General features: G+C 32.8%; 1 protein-coding gene across 1 annotated transcript; it reads right to left on the reverse strand.

The window, feature by feature from the left end:
- Nucleotides 1–1927: 1927 nt before the first annotated feature.
- On the reverse strand, nt 1928–13507 carry nan (transient receptor potential cation channel subfamily V member nanchung). Its single transcript, XM_090118198.1, has 16 exons — nt 13355–13507; nt 12741–12919; nt 12385–12513; nt 11991–12129; nt 11193–11382; nt 10834–10987; nt 10386–10640; nt 9949–10192; nt 9298–9414; nt 9012–9106; nt 8564–8688; nt 7736–7870; nt 7347–7456; nt 6983–7164; nt 3637–3879; nt 1928–2875 (listed from the first exon to the last, which is right to left on the reverse strand). The coding sequence occupies exons 1-16, from the start codon at nt 13443–13445 to the stop codon at nt 2726–2728; spliced, it is 2538 nt and encodes an 845-aa protein (XP_089974324.1). The 5' UTR covers nt 13446–13507; the 3' UTR covers nt 1928–2725.
- Nucleotides 13508–15447: the final 1940 nt, after the last annotated feature.

Here is a 15447-nt window from a genome sequence, read left to right on the forward strand (position 1 = left end):
ACAACTCTACAAATTAAGAACACAAGAACCTCTGTAATTTTTGACAACGGCGTTTTTAATGCCTGTAGGCTGTAACATAATCAAGTAGGTAGACACTCATCTGAAAATGGTAAATATTGGCTTAGATTTTATTTCTTAATTACATATACATACATCTAACTACATATTAAGATGACCTTATTGGTTCATAACTTCATAAATTACTTACTTATAATATACAGTGGTGGACGTTTAATTAGAAACTCGTAACACGATGAAGTAGTCATCAAATTCATTTAACATTTACGTATTAACGTATTAAAGATTAAGTATTATTTCGTATGTAATAGAACACCCGTTTATCTAGTTTTATAAGACAATGCTTAATTTTAATCAAACATTAGCTTAAATTAATAAAATGAAACAACTTTAAGTGAAACCTGATTTCCAAGCATTTTCAGTCTGGACAACAAATTAGAAACAGCATGCTTCGCGTGATCCAAAGTCAAAACCTGTTGAAATGCCGCCAATATTCTTTCTTCTACAAATATTTTCACCGTTTTTTAAACATTCTATCTAAAAGTTTCTGAAAATTAATTTGCTTTACAGTATAAATGGTTAAAAGTATGATTTGTGACCAATCAACAAGAAAAATAATTTTAAGTTTACATTTTGACAAAAACTAGAGTTACAGGAAAATTGCAAATCATTTAGAGTGTTCGATAAAAATATATTCAATGCTATAGTTTATTTAAAAGAGCATGGTACTTCCGAAAAAGTGCCTAGAAAAGCTCTATCATGAAAAACCACTGCACGCGAGGATAGGCAAATGATTCTTTTGGCAAAGATGGATCCATTTAAAAGTTCAAATTCTATTATAAAATTAGTTTTTTCCGAAGATGAACCTCGCAATGTGTCGATGAGATCGGTTCGCAGGCGGTAATTTGAGGCAAAATTTTTTGGAGAGACGCCAGGAAAGTACAGCTTCTTACAAGGAAGGGAACAACGTGTTTCATTTACTTAGAAATAATGCTAGTGGCCAGTACGCCAGTGAAAAAGTTTGATTTTGGGATGAAACTAAAATTAATTTAATCAATTTTGATGGCAAAGGATACACGCGTCGTTAAGTTAACCAGGCCTTAGATAATAAATAAACAGTTAAGCATGGCGGAGGAAACATTATAGTATGGGCATGTATGGGGTTGTTTTTAGACTGTTATAATCTTTATAGACAACAACGGCTTTACAACGTCGTGCCTTAGATTGTATGAGATTTTAACACGTTTGCAAAAACATATTTTCTAATAGAATTGGAACCTTTAAATGGATCCATCTTTGAGAAAATAATTATTTGCTTATGCTCGCGAGCAGTGGTTTTTCATGGTCGAGCTTTTTTAGGCACTTAATCAGAAGTACCATGCTCTTTTAAATAAACTGTAGCATTGAATATATTTTTATCAAACACTCTAAATGATTTTATTCTTTCCTGTAACTCCAGTTTTTGTCAAAATGTAAACTTAAAATTATTTTTCTTGTTGATGGGTCACAATTGTTACTTCTACCCATTTATACTGCAAAGCAAATTAATTTTCAGAAACTTTTATACGGAATGTTTAAAAAACGGTGCAAATATTTGTAGAAACAAAAAAATATTGTCGGCATTTCAACAGGTTTTGACTTTGGAACACTCGAAGCATGCTGTTTCTAATTTGTTGTCCAGACTGAAAATGCTTGGAAATCAGGTTTCACTTAAAGTTGTTTAATTTTATTAATTTAAGTTAACGTTTGATTAAAAATAAGCAATTTATTAAAAAACTAGATTAACGGGTGTTCTATTACATATGAAATAATGCTTAATCACTAATACGTTAATACACAAAAGTAAATAAATTTGATGACTACTTCATCCTGTTACGTGTTTCTAATTAAACGTCCACCACTGTATATAATAATCATAATGTTGTAATATGTGTTTTGATAACTAAAGCAGTCAAAAGATTTGCTCAACACATGGTGATATCAATTAAACGAAGGTGAACACTTCATGCGCGACATTTGCTGTTTCACCATGAACTGTTAAGTGTACAAAAGAAGACAGTATCAAGTTATCTGCTCATATTAAAACAAACAGAGAATGTATTGACCTTGAAAGCATCTCAGTTTATTTGATCAATGAGTTTGTCAATCTTCTAGTACCTAGTTACGAAAGCATATACGGTAGCAGTTTTTGCGTTTTCGTCAAAAATCTTAAGTTTAGCGTAGCCCAGTTGGATTAGGATAAATAATGAGGTAACAGTGAAAATGAATAGACGTAGTGCGGCCACAATTTGCACCTTTGACAGCGCACAGCATTGTTGAATAAGTGTCGCAACACAAATATTCTTAGATAATAATTTACCGCGTTTGACCTTTTAAATTTCTCTGACCGTTTAGACGTATGCAGATTGAACGTTCCACATGGCAGTTTTGAAAGAAAACAACGAACGTATAACTAATTTATTATACTAATAATACTAGACGTTTTAGCTTGTTCGTGTGAAAACACTGATTTGTCAATCCTTATATAAAATAATTTATTATAAGCAAAACATAAAGATTTGATAAATTCGTATTATGCAAATGGCGAACGCGAGTCATCATCGACCTGGTTAATGGTGTTTAGTGACATAACCTCATTGTACGTGTACGGTACGTCCAATTAATATGAAAAGATGACATTTAATCGTATGCAATGATATTCAATTACTTATTTTCTAAGAGGATAATTTCGAACAATCGGTACAATAGGGCCTTTTGCATTTTTCAAGTCGTGCTCGCGTTGCTTTCTCTTAGCGACGATTCGTTGATGCGTCCGCTTCATCTCTAATATTTCCTTCATTTCTTCCTTGTCTTCGTCCTGAAAATTTTTATTTTAATTATCAAATTATTATTGCACGCCTCATAAGCGAAGCGTTGAGGTGGGTACTACTGTCGCTTCGCGCAAAACATCTGATTTTTCAAACTTAAAATGTCTTTATGTATCATACATTGCACTTGTAAGATAATACATACACACACATATTAAGAAAAAACACTATTTTTAACATTCATGATATTTTTGATGTCATTTTTGTTATTTAAACTAGTTAAAAAACAGTTTAAAAAAGTTCTGTCTTGGACGTCCGTGTGTCTGTATGTGCGGAGGATTTTCTTGTTAACACGATAGCGACCGAAATACTTTACTAATCGAGTCTTTTTTTTTCTCTTACGCTTGAGTATGCTCAGGAATAGAACCCTTTCATTTTTCAGGGTCTGATTTGATGTGGTTTAATTGTTATTAAATAAACAAAAATAATAATTAATAAATAATTATTAAAAAAAATTATGAGGCGTGCACTTTTGGATTTTCCAAACTATTTTTATAATATAGGTACGTTAACCTGCTTTTCGATAACATAGTAGATGCATCGAATGTATCTAAAATTCCTAAATAATAATAAACAAGCTAGAGCAACTCGCTTAGTCCATATAGCGGAGATCCAAAAATATGCGTATATTTTTAAACCTTACTTTTTTCTTTGTTAGTAGATATTTTATAATTTCATTTATAATTTTTCTCACTGAAAGAAAATATTCGCATTTTACATTGACCAATCACGGCAACTCTTCTCACATTACCTTCTGATTGATCCTTAACACCAAAGCCCGTTTCCCATTGGCCATCGGCTGGCTGTACGTCATCAGCTGCTTCAACCTCTGCGCGGGCGGCACCCCCCGCTCCACCACGAGGACTATCCGAGCCCATTGTCGCTGCCACTCGTTACGGGTCTCTGCGATCTTCTGGTACGTGTTACCCATCATGGCGATCAGCATGTTGACTAGTAGAACTGCCACTAGTATCATGTAGATTACGAATAGAAGCTGGAATATAAATTAGTCTAGTTATTATGTTTAAAAGTAGCCTCAGTATCTATGGGAAAATAGGAAATTTGACCTCAAATGATCTTAATTATAGAGCGAATGACGATTCCTTAAAAATATCGAAGTAAATATAATTCTAATGTAAATAATATATCGTCATAAAACATATTAACAACATTCAAAATGCATCAGAAACGCGTAATATTCTGCGGTCGCATTTAACTCAAAACTTAATTTTAAGGATACGAATTTCTAAAAAAACTTTCCAGCATTAGTAAAGCACGCACGGCGAAATTTAGCAATATCGTATTTCTTAGGCGATGCTTGCGTAGCAACTACTGGCGTAAACACCATACACCATTAGCTCATCAAGGCTCTCGACTTTGCATTATGCGTAAATTCTGTGACATTAAAATTTAATAAATCAGCAGTTGTCTCATATACAAAACGTTTGAAATTCCTCTTTGTCCGGTATGATGTAAATCCTCACATGTATGGTATGGTATAATTTGTTGTAGCAATACCAATACCTTTGACTTTTAACGCCCCGTGAATGACATTCTAATGATAACTGTTGAGAGCTGTTCAATAGGCTTGTGATCCCTTGTTTAAGACTTTCTTTGGCAACATAACGATACCTATTGACTTACAATGCAAGACAATTAAAGAGTATTGCGCAATGCGCAGTGCCATGTTTTGTGTTGTATAAATGAGGAGGAATTACAAATTGAGAGACAGGCTATTGCATTTTGGAAATAGAAAAACATAATTTATATAGAATAGTAATAGTAGGATGAAAAAGCAAAAATAAAATTTAATGAACAAGAGGACATTGAAATATCTATCTTGAAATTTATTCCTCATCTAAAGTACTGAAATTTTACTGCTAGGTACTATAATTTCGATCTTATAAATAGAAGACCAGCAGGTCTTCTGTACGGCTGTGTTTCAATATTTCTTAATATAATACTCATACATAAGTAATCGTATGATAATATATTATTATCTATAGTTAAAAGCTCAAACATAGGTTTTACTCATTACTGATACTTATATAATGTATGGTACAAAAGCCACTTAGGCAAGACGAATAATCAATACATAGCGCAACACAAATTCAATTTTAAATGAGCTTAATTGTTCATACACAGCACGTTAACGTGTCTAATTAGGTAATACAGGCCTAATGTATAGGAATTACTTTTAATTAATTATATTGTTTGTTAAACAATACAATGTAAAACAGTTTATTGATATGTGACGACATCTGCAATGTTCGCGAATTCTATGCAAGAATATTTTGCGGACATTTGCTTGTTGATGTGTATCCTAATTACCTAGTTTTAATATATTTAATACGTATAATAGTGTATTTATCGTGAAATTCAGAATCTAAAGAAATCATTTTGCATATAAGTAGATATTTTGTGGAAATTTAATGATAGATAATGTAATAAAAATCACGTTATGAAAACAGATCCCCCGATGTTTTTGGGAATGTCAGATAAAATGTAAACGCACTGTATCACTGTATACACCATGTATACACATATTCTGATCCAAATATGTAAATTACGTAAGATCTTTCAATCATCAATCAACTGGTTCATGCAGAACTATTGCACGCCTCATAAGCGAAGCGTTGAGGTGGGTACTACTGTCACTTCGCGCAAAACATCTGATTTTTCAAACTTAAAATGTCTTTATGTATCATACATTGCACTTGTAAGATAATACATACACACACATATTAAGAAAAAACACTATTTTTAACGTTCATGATATTTTTGATGTCATTTTTGTTATTTAAACTAGTTAAAAAACAGTTTAAAAAAGTTCTGTCTTGGACGTCCGTGTGTCTGTATGTGCGGATCCTTTTTCTTGTTAACACGATAGCGACCGAAATACTTTACTAATCGAGTCTTTTTTTTTTCTCTTACGCTTGAGTATGCTCAGGAATAGAACCCTTTCATTTTTCAGGGTCTGATTCGATGTGGTTTAATTGTTATTAAATAAACAAAAATAATAATTAATAAATATTTATTAAAAAAAAAATTATGAGGCGTGCACTTTTGGATTTTCCAAATTATTTAAAACTATTATAAATCTATTTATTTTCAACGAAAATTATTAAGCATTCATCCTCAAAATCAATGACTATAAGGTATATGATATCAAAATCTGAATTGAGCTAGGTACATAACATATAAATTGTGGGTACGATACCTATTTAGTATAACATAAAATTTATACATATTTCACAAATAGTTTGAAAAATCCAAAAGTGCACGCCTCATAATTTTTTTTTAATAAATATTTATTAATTATTATTTTTGTTTATTTAATAACAATTAAACCACATCGAATCAGACCCTGAAAAATGATAGGGTTCTATTCCTGAGCATACTCAAGCGTAAGAGAAAAAAAAAGACTCGATTAGTAAAGTATTTCGGTCGCTATCGTGTTAACAAGAAAAAGGATCCGCACATACAGACACACAGACGTCCAAGACAGAACTTTTTTAAACTGTTTTTTAACTAATTTAAATAACAAAAATGACATCAAAAATATCATGAACGTTAAAAATAGTGTTTTTTTCTTAATATGTGTGTGTATGTATTATCTTACAAGTGCAATGTATGATACATAAAGACATTTTAAGTTTGAAAAATCAGATGTTTTGCGCGAAGTGACAGTAGTACCCACCTCAACGCTTCGCTTATGAGGCGTGCAATAACCTCTTCAATGTACCGGAATTACCAAGAATTAAAAAATGCAAGGTCATGTAATCCGCTTTCGACCAAGTGGATTATGGCATTAACCTTCAAAAAGCCTGTTTTCGTGCTTCGAGCCTGTGATTGTAAATGATGATGATGATGATCGTGGTGAAGGTGATGGTTATGATAATAATAGTAATATTGGTAATGTTAATGTTTATGTTTATTTTTCAATCCTTGTCTTATCCCTTAGAAGCAAGCAACACATTGTCAGAGTCCTATTCTGCAAATGTTGAAACGTTCATGGGTGGTTTTGTTCCCTTAGCGTCAGGCGAACTATCAGCTTCATTTACCCATTTTAACATAAAAGTTGTGATAAAACTAACCTTAGCCTCAACCTCATGCGCAGTTCTATCAAACGCCGCGAAGTAATCAGAGAAAGACGTCAGAGACATGAGGAACATGGCCATTATACTCTCCATTGGTGAAGGCATTGGGTTCGATACAGAGTCATCCACTCCCTCTGGTGTGTTAGGATTATCGAATGATAAGAATATGATATAGTACGCTGGAATGTAGACAAAAATTGTAAAAAAAATGTGAAATCAGAAAAAAAAAACAATTCAAATATTTTTTCCGTTCAGATGTAATTTTTTTAATGGCACTTATTGACGTTTATCAATGCAGGGAATTGAGGATAATGTGGGTACAATAAAAAGGTACGCAATATAACCTTTAAATGTGCCTTACCTTGGGAGAATCCCATAACAAACACAAGATAAATGCAAACGAAACGCAACAAGTCTCCCATCACCATCCTGTATATCATCACCACGAAAGGTCCGACTGTTTTGAACCCTCTGAAATATATTATTATTTCATATATCTCTACTTTTCAAAAATATTTTGAGTGCCAGGGTGAATTTTTAATCGATAGATTTAATAAATACTCCAAATAAATTACATTTGCGAAAGTTAAAAATAATAAAACGAGACCACTAAATGACTTCATTTATCAAAAACTAGAACATTCTTATTTTATTAAAACTTCCGCTATCAATGTGAAACAATAAAAAAAGACATAGTTATCAGTCACATAAAATTATGCCTATATAAGTATTTTAACACATTATACTAACCGACAAAAGAACAAGAAGTAGGGAGCTGTAGTGAGCATGATAATAACAGCGAGGTGGTCTTCCGCCTCGTCCGCGCACCACAGCCGCAGGGTTGGCAACACCACCATCAATATACACGAGAATAGGAACATCACCCTGTATCATGGTTTATTTTTTGAAGTGAAACTTCTTTATCGGGGTTGGACAAAAATTTAGTGTAACATTTTTGCGTTACGCCGTACGCGTGACATTTTTGCGTTACGCCGTACGCGTGACATTTTTGCGTTACGCCATACTCGTGGCATTTTTAAGGTCATAAAGAAGTTTCACTTCTTATGTGTGTACTCTAGTACACGCATACATTTTTTTTTTAACTCATGTTGTGATAATGTAGAGTCCCGTAATATAGTCAATGTTACGACAGCCTGCATAATGTAGGCTAGTGGCTCTGAAGTGGCTAAGACGCGAAAAGATTAAACTATTCATAATAAGGTTTATAGTGGAAATAAAGTTTTTGTCCTTTTATCCTGATCAGCTCGACAAATACTGGAGCGAACTATTCATAAATAATAAGATACGATTTCTTTTTTTTATCTATTAATTCCGCCTTTCTATCTTTTTTTTGAAGTGAAAACTTCTTTAGCGGCGTTGAGCACTTTTTCTGTAATGGGTATAAAATCTTAAACTCGCATCAGGACACGTGACCTGATCGAAAAAGCGTAAGACGGATACCATTCCAAAATATCAAACATGCTCAAAGTTAATAATCAAGTTTTCACTTCTGCCGGCACTCCCGGAGTGCAACCCGTCTTTTTTTTTATAGAAGATGTGTATGCAATGTGCAGTTACCTTGATGGTACAGTACTGAGGTTTTCAAAAAACATCTTCAGACCAAGAAACCTGGCTTCGCGCAAAGCAGCCCCAATGTAAATTAAAGCTCCAAACCATAATAACAACTCTGTACAGATTCTAACCTGAAAAATTACGTGTAAAAAAGAAAATTTAACTATTGAAACAAAAATGTAACTTAAGTGAAGCTTTAACTTGAAATTGACACATTGTAATAAGTAACTGCAGATGTTCAACATTTTATTGATTTAGATTATCTAGAAAGGGAATTATAAAAATTTGTATTCATACAGTCAGAATTTCAAGTAATAAAATGCAGTGTCTATCAGGTTAAACTGGTGGCCATAATTTTAAACGGCTCAAAAACATTCATACATTTGAATGAATATTGACTGGCAACGGTTCAAGAATAGCAAAACTTCCAAGATTGTTTGATATAAAACTTTACCTTAGCTTGCCAAGTATCAAAGTTCATCAACCTACAATCTTCAGTGAGATCTTCCCACCATCCCTCCATGTCTGTCTCTCTGGGAGGTTCTGTGGCTACATAATTAATATCTATACTAATAATATAAGGCTGAAGAGTTAAATTGTTTGTTTGAACGTACGAACGTATTTCAGTGTGAGATAGCTTATTTTTTACAGATATAAATTTATCAAAATCTGATAGCAATTATTTATTTAAAGCTATGAAAATAATTAATTAAACCAAGTATTATTTCTAAAATACTTACGCTTGTCTTTCTCTTTCGGGTGACTTTTAAAATGCCCACAACGGTTGCTATTCGGTTTTGATCCATTGAATACCTCTACATTACGGTCTATTGCACTATGAGCTATCGAACAATTATCTAAAAAAAATGATTAATGATTAGCAACACATGGTGCTTTACATCCTTAAATTTATTTTTATTAAGCTATTTGCATAGCTTCTATCGCGGGCCTTCAGCGCGGGGACCGAATCGAGAAATTCCATAACGAAAAACCTCACGCTCCCCCACTCCGACGGGCGGAGGTGTGGCTTGAAGGTGTGGAGGAAGGAAGGTGGAATTCCTCCATCGAAAAAGGAGGATTCTCGACCAGTCTACTCGACTGGCCGGCCGTTAAGGCCCCAATGGATGATGTCGGAAAGTTGTATATATAGCTCTGTAAAGAAAAAATTTCGCTTGCGCGATTCAGAACGAGGTGTCGCTACAAAGGCATAGCATGCAATAGCTTTACCGCGGCAGTCCCCGAGTGCCACACGTCGTTTTTTTATTTTATATCGATATTTAAGGTTAAAACTCAAACTGAAGATTACTCTGACTCTTTCTCTAACGCATTTAAAACGCTATACTTAATTATTACTAGTAGTAGGTTCTACCAAAAAAGCATCGAATACTCACCAACATCCATAGGTAATTCTATTTCGTTAGCAACAGTCGCTACTGTAGTGTTAATTACAGTGGTATTAGTAGTTACTTTATCAGGTGGTCCTGGCCTCAAAGTAAAACAAACGAGAGATACAAGGAAATAGCAAGCGAAGAGTATGAACTGGCGGTAGAAACGAAACTTCACGAAGGTGTTCCATTTGGTCTTTAGAAGATCAATTAGCATTCCCTCAAGAAGTTCCAGATGCTCATCTTTTTCCTAATAAAAAACAATAATGTATAGTTCGAAAACAAACTAAAACTAGAACTGACAAAGAAGTAATAAAATAAAAGGCCATTAAGTATTCTACCAGATTTCAATAATTTAAAAATAGGTCCGAATTTTCCGCTGCCGGAAAAATAACGCAGACAAAACCATTTATTAAATTAAATAATTGAACTTTTGTCCTTACCCCAAACACGACCAAATTCAATGCAGAATCTTTACTAATTAGTCCGGTTTCAGTATCAATAGTGTCGACTTGCCCCAAAGGGTAAGCAGCACAAGTCGTAGCTCCAATTTGCCAATAGATTTCTCTTTCTATATTCAGGATGTGAAAGAACAGTTCAGTCCTGGCCAGCTTTGATGCCAGCGTTAAAGGTGTAAGGTTACGAACATTCCTGATGTTGAGCGAAGCACCTACTTCGTATGCCATGTCAAAAGTATTCTGCAGAAGAAGATTGATTTACCAAAGGCAAAGAAAAATCACTATAAATAACTCAAGAACTGCAAATCAAATTATTATATGTTAATTTAAAAAAATTGTCTTACTCTGAAGTAAAGAATTACCTTGAGGAATTTTTAGGAAGAAGAGAATATAAACAAAGAAAAAAGAAACGATTATAGACCCAATAACTTACCACTTTGTCATAAATAACCAACATATGCAAGACAGTATTTCCATTTGTATCTTGCTTATCTGGATCTGCTCCTCGGGCCAAGATAAGTCTATAGCTTTCTTCCTGAGCGAGACAAGCTGCAAAACTTAATGGGTACTCCCCCCAATATACGTAACTGGAAGAAAGATGCGGGATCTATTTGTAACAATCGTATTACAGCCTTTATCGGATATTAATAGCCGATAACATAAGTAGTATTAATAGTATTTATAAGTTAATATTTACCTTAGTAGCGGCAATCAGTCTTTAGAACCTTTCTTTGACGAATTCACGGGACCTAATTGTTGAGGAATACTAATAAAGTCAATAGATTCACTCACCCTTCATAATTCGTATCTGGTTGAACATTAACCCATTCATGATCAAACGAATCCGACCGGGACGCCTTCTGATCCTCAGGGCACATGAAATTGCCAAAACAACGTTCATGGTAATCTGCTCCTGCGTCCAGAAGGAACTTCACCATTGTCGGATCCTCGTTCACTATCGTCATGTGAAGCACACTTTCGCCTGGGTGAAAAATAATTTAAGAGTAATCAAACATATTTTAAATCTAGTTTTTAATTTAGTTATAGATGAAAAAAAAAATATAAAAGAGCAGTTGGTGATTCTTACTGTTTATCAACCATGATGATAATTTTCCAAAAGACACATCTAGTGTAAACAAAAATATGACCTAAACCGCTTATATTTTTGATCATAAAACCACTAAATTAAACATTTTACCCTTAAAATATATTAGCAAATAAGGAACAATTAATTATTGATGTCGAAAGCCTTTATAACTATTAATAATAAATCAACGTCAATATTTTACGTCGCATATCGCACTCTATCATATTAAACTCAACCTTATTACCCCTACGTTAATATTAAAAGGGTTTTCCAATATTTTTTGCATGAAACTTATTAACGCGTGTGCTAGGTATCATCTATCATAATTCCTGTATCAAACAAATTTAGTAGTGCTATAAATATAATATTTCATATGATCGCTCTACTCAACTTTGTATCAAGTTTTAACAGAAATTAATAAATAATTATAATCAATCTCGTTCTTTGTATACAAAATGCTATCTAAATATCGAGTTTATACGAAAGTTATCCGTAGTCCGTACCATAATATTCATCACTCATATAGATGTCGTTGATCATCTTTGGATAGAAGCGAAGCAGCCTTTTAGCTAAATCAGCCAACAGCGACGTAGCGTTCAGCAAACAAAGGTGCAGAATTGTCTCACCCACTGCACCGCGCTCCTGGTGTCACAAGTGTGTATTATCATAAACTGAACTAACTTTTGATATTTATTTGAAACTTCTACTCGCAATTTGCTCATGCAAATCTATTATAGATTCCATCATCAAATATCATCTTTATTTGACCAGCTTTAATAATCCTATCGTGCCTTAAAGATTACCTCGGATGGAATGATTTAGACAAAAAAGTACTTGAGAGAACATAGCGAGAAAAAATTGTAAATAAATTTAATAAAATATAATTGATATTTTAACCTTTAAATCCCAGCATAGTTCTCTATATCCAGTAGGATTTGCATCGTACTCCTCTTGTGTCACAACAGGCCAATCTTTCTCTATGTCAAATTCTTCGTCAGGGTTCTCCATATGCCTTAGTGGAGGTAACTAGAAGTTGCATTTTAATATTAAAGGATCTATTTGAATAAGGCATTTGTTTTAATTTAGATATATTATTATGATGGCAGTATTTAAAGGAAATTAAAAGCTTCGATGATTGAATCTTATCATAGTATCTACTTTTGTATTAGCAAATACGTCGATATAAAATTGAAGGTATTAAATAATCATGAATTCAAAGGCAATGGGTATACACAGCTTATATTGTACTTTACCAGTTTATGCCTTGGTCTTTCCTTGTTCCTTAGCAGTACTAGATGTGATATTGGTATGTACCTGCCTTTACCCTTATTATACAAAAATGGCTCTACTTTTGTTTTTATAGCGTGATCAATCTCCGCGTACTGTTTATTTTGTACTGCACGTTTCATCATATCCACTAGGAGCCCACCACCTAATAAAAATTAACAAACATATTATCATGTATATGCACCTTATTTCTATGCGTGAAAAATTTTGTATTCGTGAATGAGTGAATGAATAACTCCATTTTATGGAATTAATTATTCAAAACTATCCTAGCTCAAACAAAGGTATTTCGGTATATATTGGAAGAACAAAGACAGTTTCAAATATTTATTCATTTGAATCCCAATTGAACCCTTACAAAGTACACTCATAAATATTGCATCTGTTTCAGTTTTCTCAGTCTAATAGTGAAGACATTTTCCCTAATAGAAACATTAATACCATCCTCTACAAAACAAATAGGAAGTGCCAATTTGTTTTTACTATTTAACTTAGTTTATAAATAAGGTTGTTTGTTCCTAGAGAAAGTTGTTCCACGGGATATTGTCACTTTTAAAATTACCTAATAAGTAAAACTTACCTTTCAGATCAATCAGTTTATACAACTTCTGTTCTGACGTCCCAGCTTGCTTCTTTACACCACTAGTTACATTACTCTCTGTATTTCCCATACTTACTCAATAAAATAGAATCCCTCTTATATATTTCGAAGAAATACGTTTTTCCGTATTGAAGAATAATCTATATATCTATTAAATATTGATTTAACAGTTGGGTTGTTACGTGCCGGGACTGTGTTACATCGATTGCTATTGGGAACAAAACGAGAGAGAAATAAAACAAAAAAAGCGTTTAAATTATTTATTCATACACTTTTCATGCAGGTATTTGCTTTGATACAATTGCAAACATATTTGCAACAATAAACATTACAGATTAAAGAACATTTTCGTTGAAAATCGGGAAGTTACAGATATGAATTTTAATAATCTTTAGCAAGTAGTACACAGTATCGATAGTTTTGTTATTTTCATGACATATTAAAGAAAGCAAAATAAATAATAATGGTCACAAATAGTAATAGAGAATATCCTAAAAAAAGCGAATGTAGTAAATTTCCAATGAGAAACAAATCGAGCGTAACACGGAGTTGTTCAGTTTTTGAGGGTAATAAATTTTCCTAAAAGCTTCGTATAATAAAATCTAGAATCTATCTTCCCAAAGTCTTCTTAACGAGGTAAATAAATTTAATGGACATCGCAGGCAATAAGCAGTGATAATAAACTTTATAGTTCAAGCGACCGTCAAAAACGTTAGGCATCCAGAACAATATAATGTAGATACACACAGAGTAAATTAGTTTTTATTGATTTCTGGTTACGGGATAAATAATAAAACAACGGCTGGACACACTAGTAGTGCTAGTAGTGTGGCCATCTATTTCAAGAGCAATTCACATACGAAATGTACACTATAGGTTTATTTTCTCTATATAACTTCTCCATATCACATGTCTATGTATGAAGTAAAGAAATTACTATTACCGTAAACTGACAGCTTAGCCTACATAAATATTATCTATAGATAGGTTTATCTTAAACACACGATAATTCTCTGTTTTCATATATAATCTTGTTAGTAGTTAGTACACTTTCATAACCGCGTGTAGAATGCAATACATTCTATATCTTTTCAAAAATCACGTTTGCGGTAACAATGAGTAATACGTAACTGTTAACTCTGAAATGTTGCTATTATATTGTTAAGTAAAAAGGATGATAAGAGTAAATAATAATAACACATATTCTGAGACCCGTTTTCGTACCCTCGGCCAGGATCGCAGCAAATAAATGGCATGCCATTGAAAAGCAATTTTCTAAAATGTCGGATTTCAAACAAAAGTTTAAAACGCGGTAAGTTTATAGTCACCTCCTATAAATTTAACATATAAAATACAACAAATCATCATTTAATTAAATTAAATAATCGTCGAGTAATTGAGTGTAAACGTATGTATAATAATATGTGTCACTATAATGTTATAGTGTTTACTATTAGACTACAGGCCCGTGTTGAAAAAATTATGGGTCATTTGACCCACCACCTAACCTATCTAGAATGATATAAGAGCATAAAATAATAAGATTCAGCACTATGACGTCACTTGTAAGCTGTCCACCTGAGTGCAGATGAGAATTCGAAGGTTCAGGTAGAGATTTTCTCCCTTTGTCTCCATGATTTTTGTACGGCGTTGCGGAATAATTGATAAAAAGTAGTATAGAAATAGTATGACACAGATGCCGTATAAAATCAAATGACCAAATTTACCCCGGCAACTGTCGAAAAATAAAAATAAATTCCGACTTTGTGGACCACCATTTTTGTACGCCATCATATATCACAATATACACAATATTCAAATCAAGGGATTACAATTAAAATAAAACACAAATTTATTAAAAAAAATATAATTTCAATTGACCCTTAATTCTATTTATATATATATTTTAAACATCAATGAATAAGTAAAAAACTTAATTTTAGCCTGCCTTTATTTTACGTGTTATAATTACATTGAAATATTATGTACAATGATTAAATAAACTTTAAGAAAAAAGGTAGAGGTAACTAAACTTGTATTATAAAGTTTTTTCTTTGTTTTCTACTAAATAA

Source organism: Colias eurytheme, chromosome 3, assembly GCF_061535395.1.
Source record: "Colias eurytheme isolate Ceu_HAF_F1 chromosome 3, ilColEury1 Martin Lab GWU primary, whole genome shotgun sequence".
Taxonomy (NCBI): Eukaryota; Metazoa; Arthropoda; class Insecta; order Lepidoptera; family Pieridae; genus Colias; species Colias eurytheme.

Coding starts and splice junctions, on each gene's coding strand:
- nan (XM_090118198.1), bottom strand. CDS start 13,445: ATGGGAAATACAGAGAGTAATGTAACTAGTGGTGTAAAGAAGCAAGCT. Junction 10,988..11,192: donor CCAGATACGAATTATGAAGG/GTGAGTGAATCT, acceptor TCTTTCTTCCAG/TTACGTATATTGGGGGGAGT. Junction 8,689..9,011: donor TTGATACTTGGCAAGCTAAG/GTAAAGTTTTAT, acceptor GTAATTTTTCAG/GTTAGAATCTGTACAGAGTT.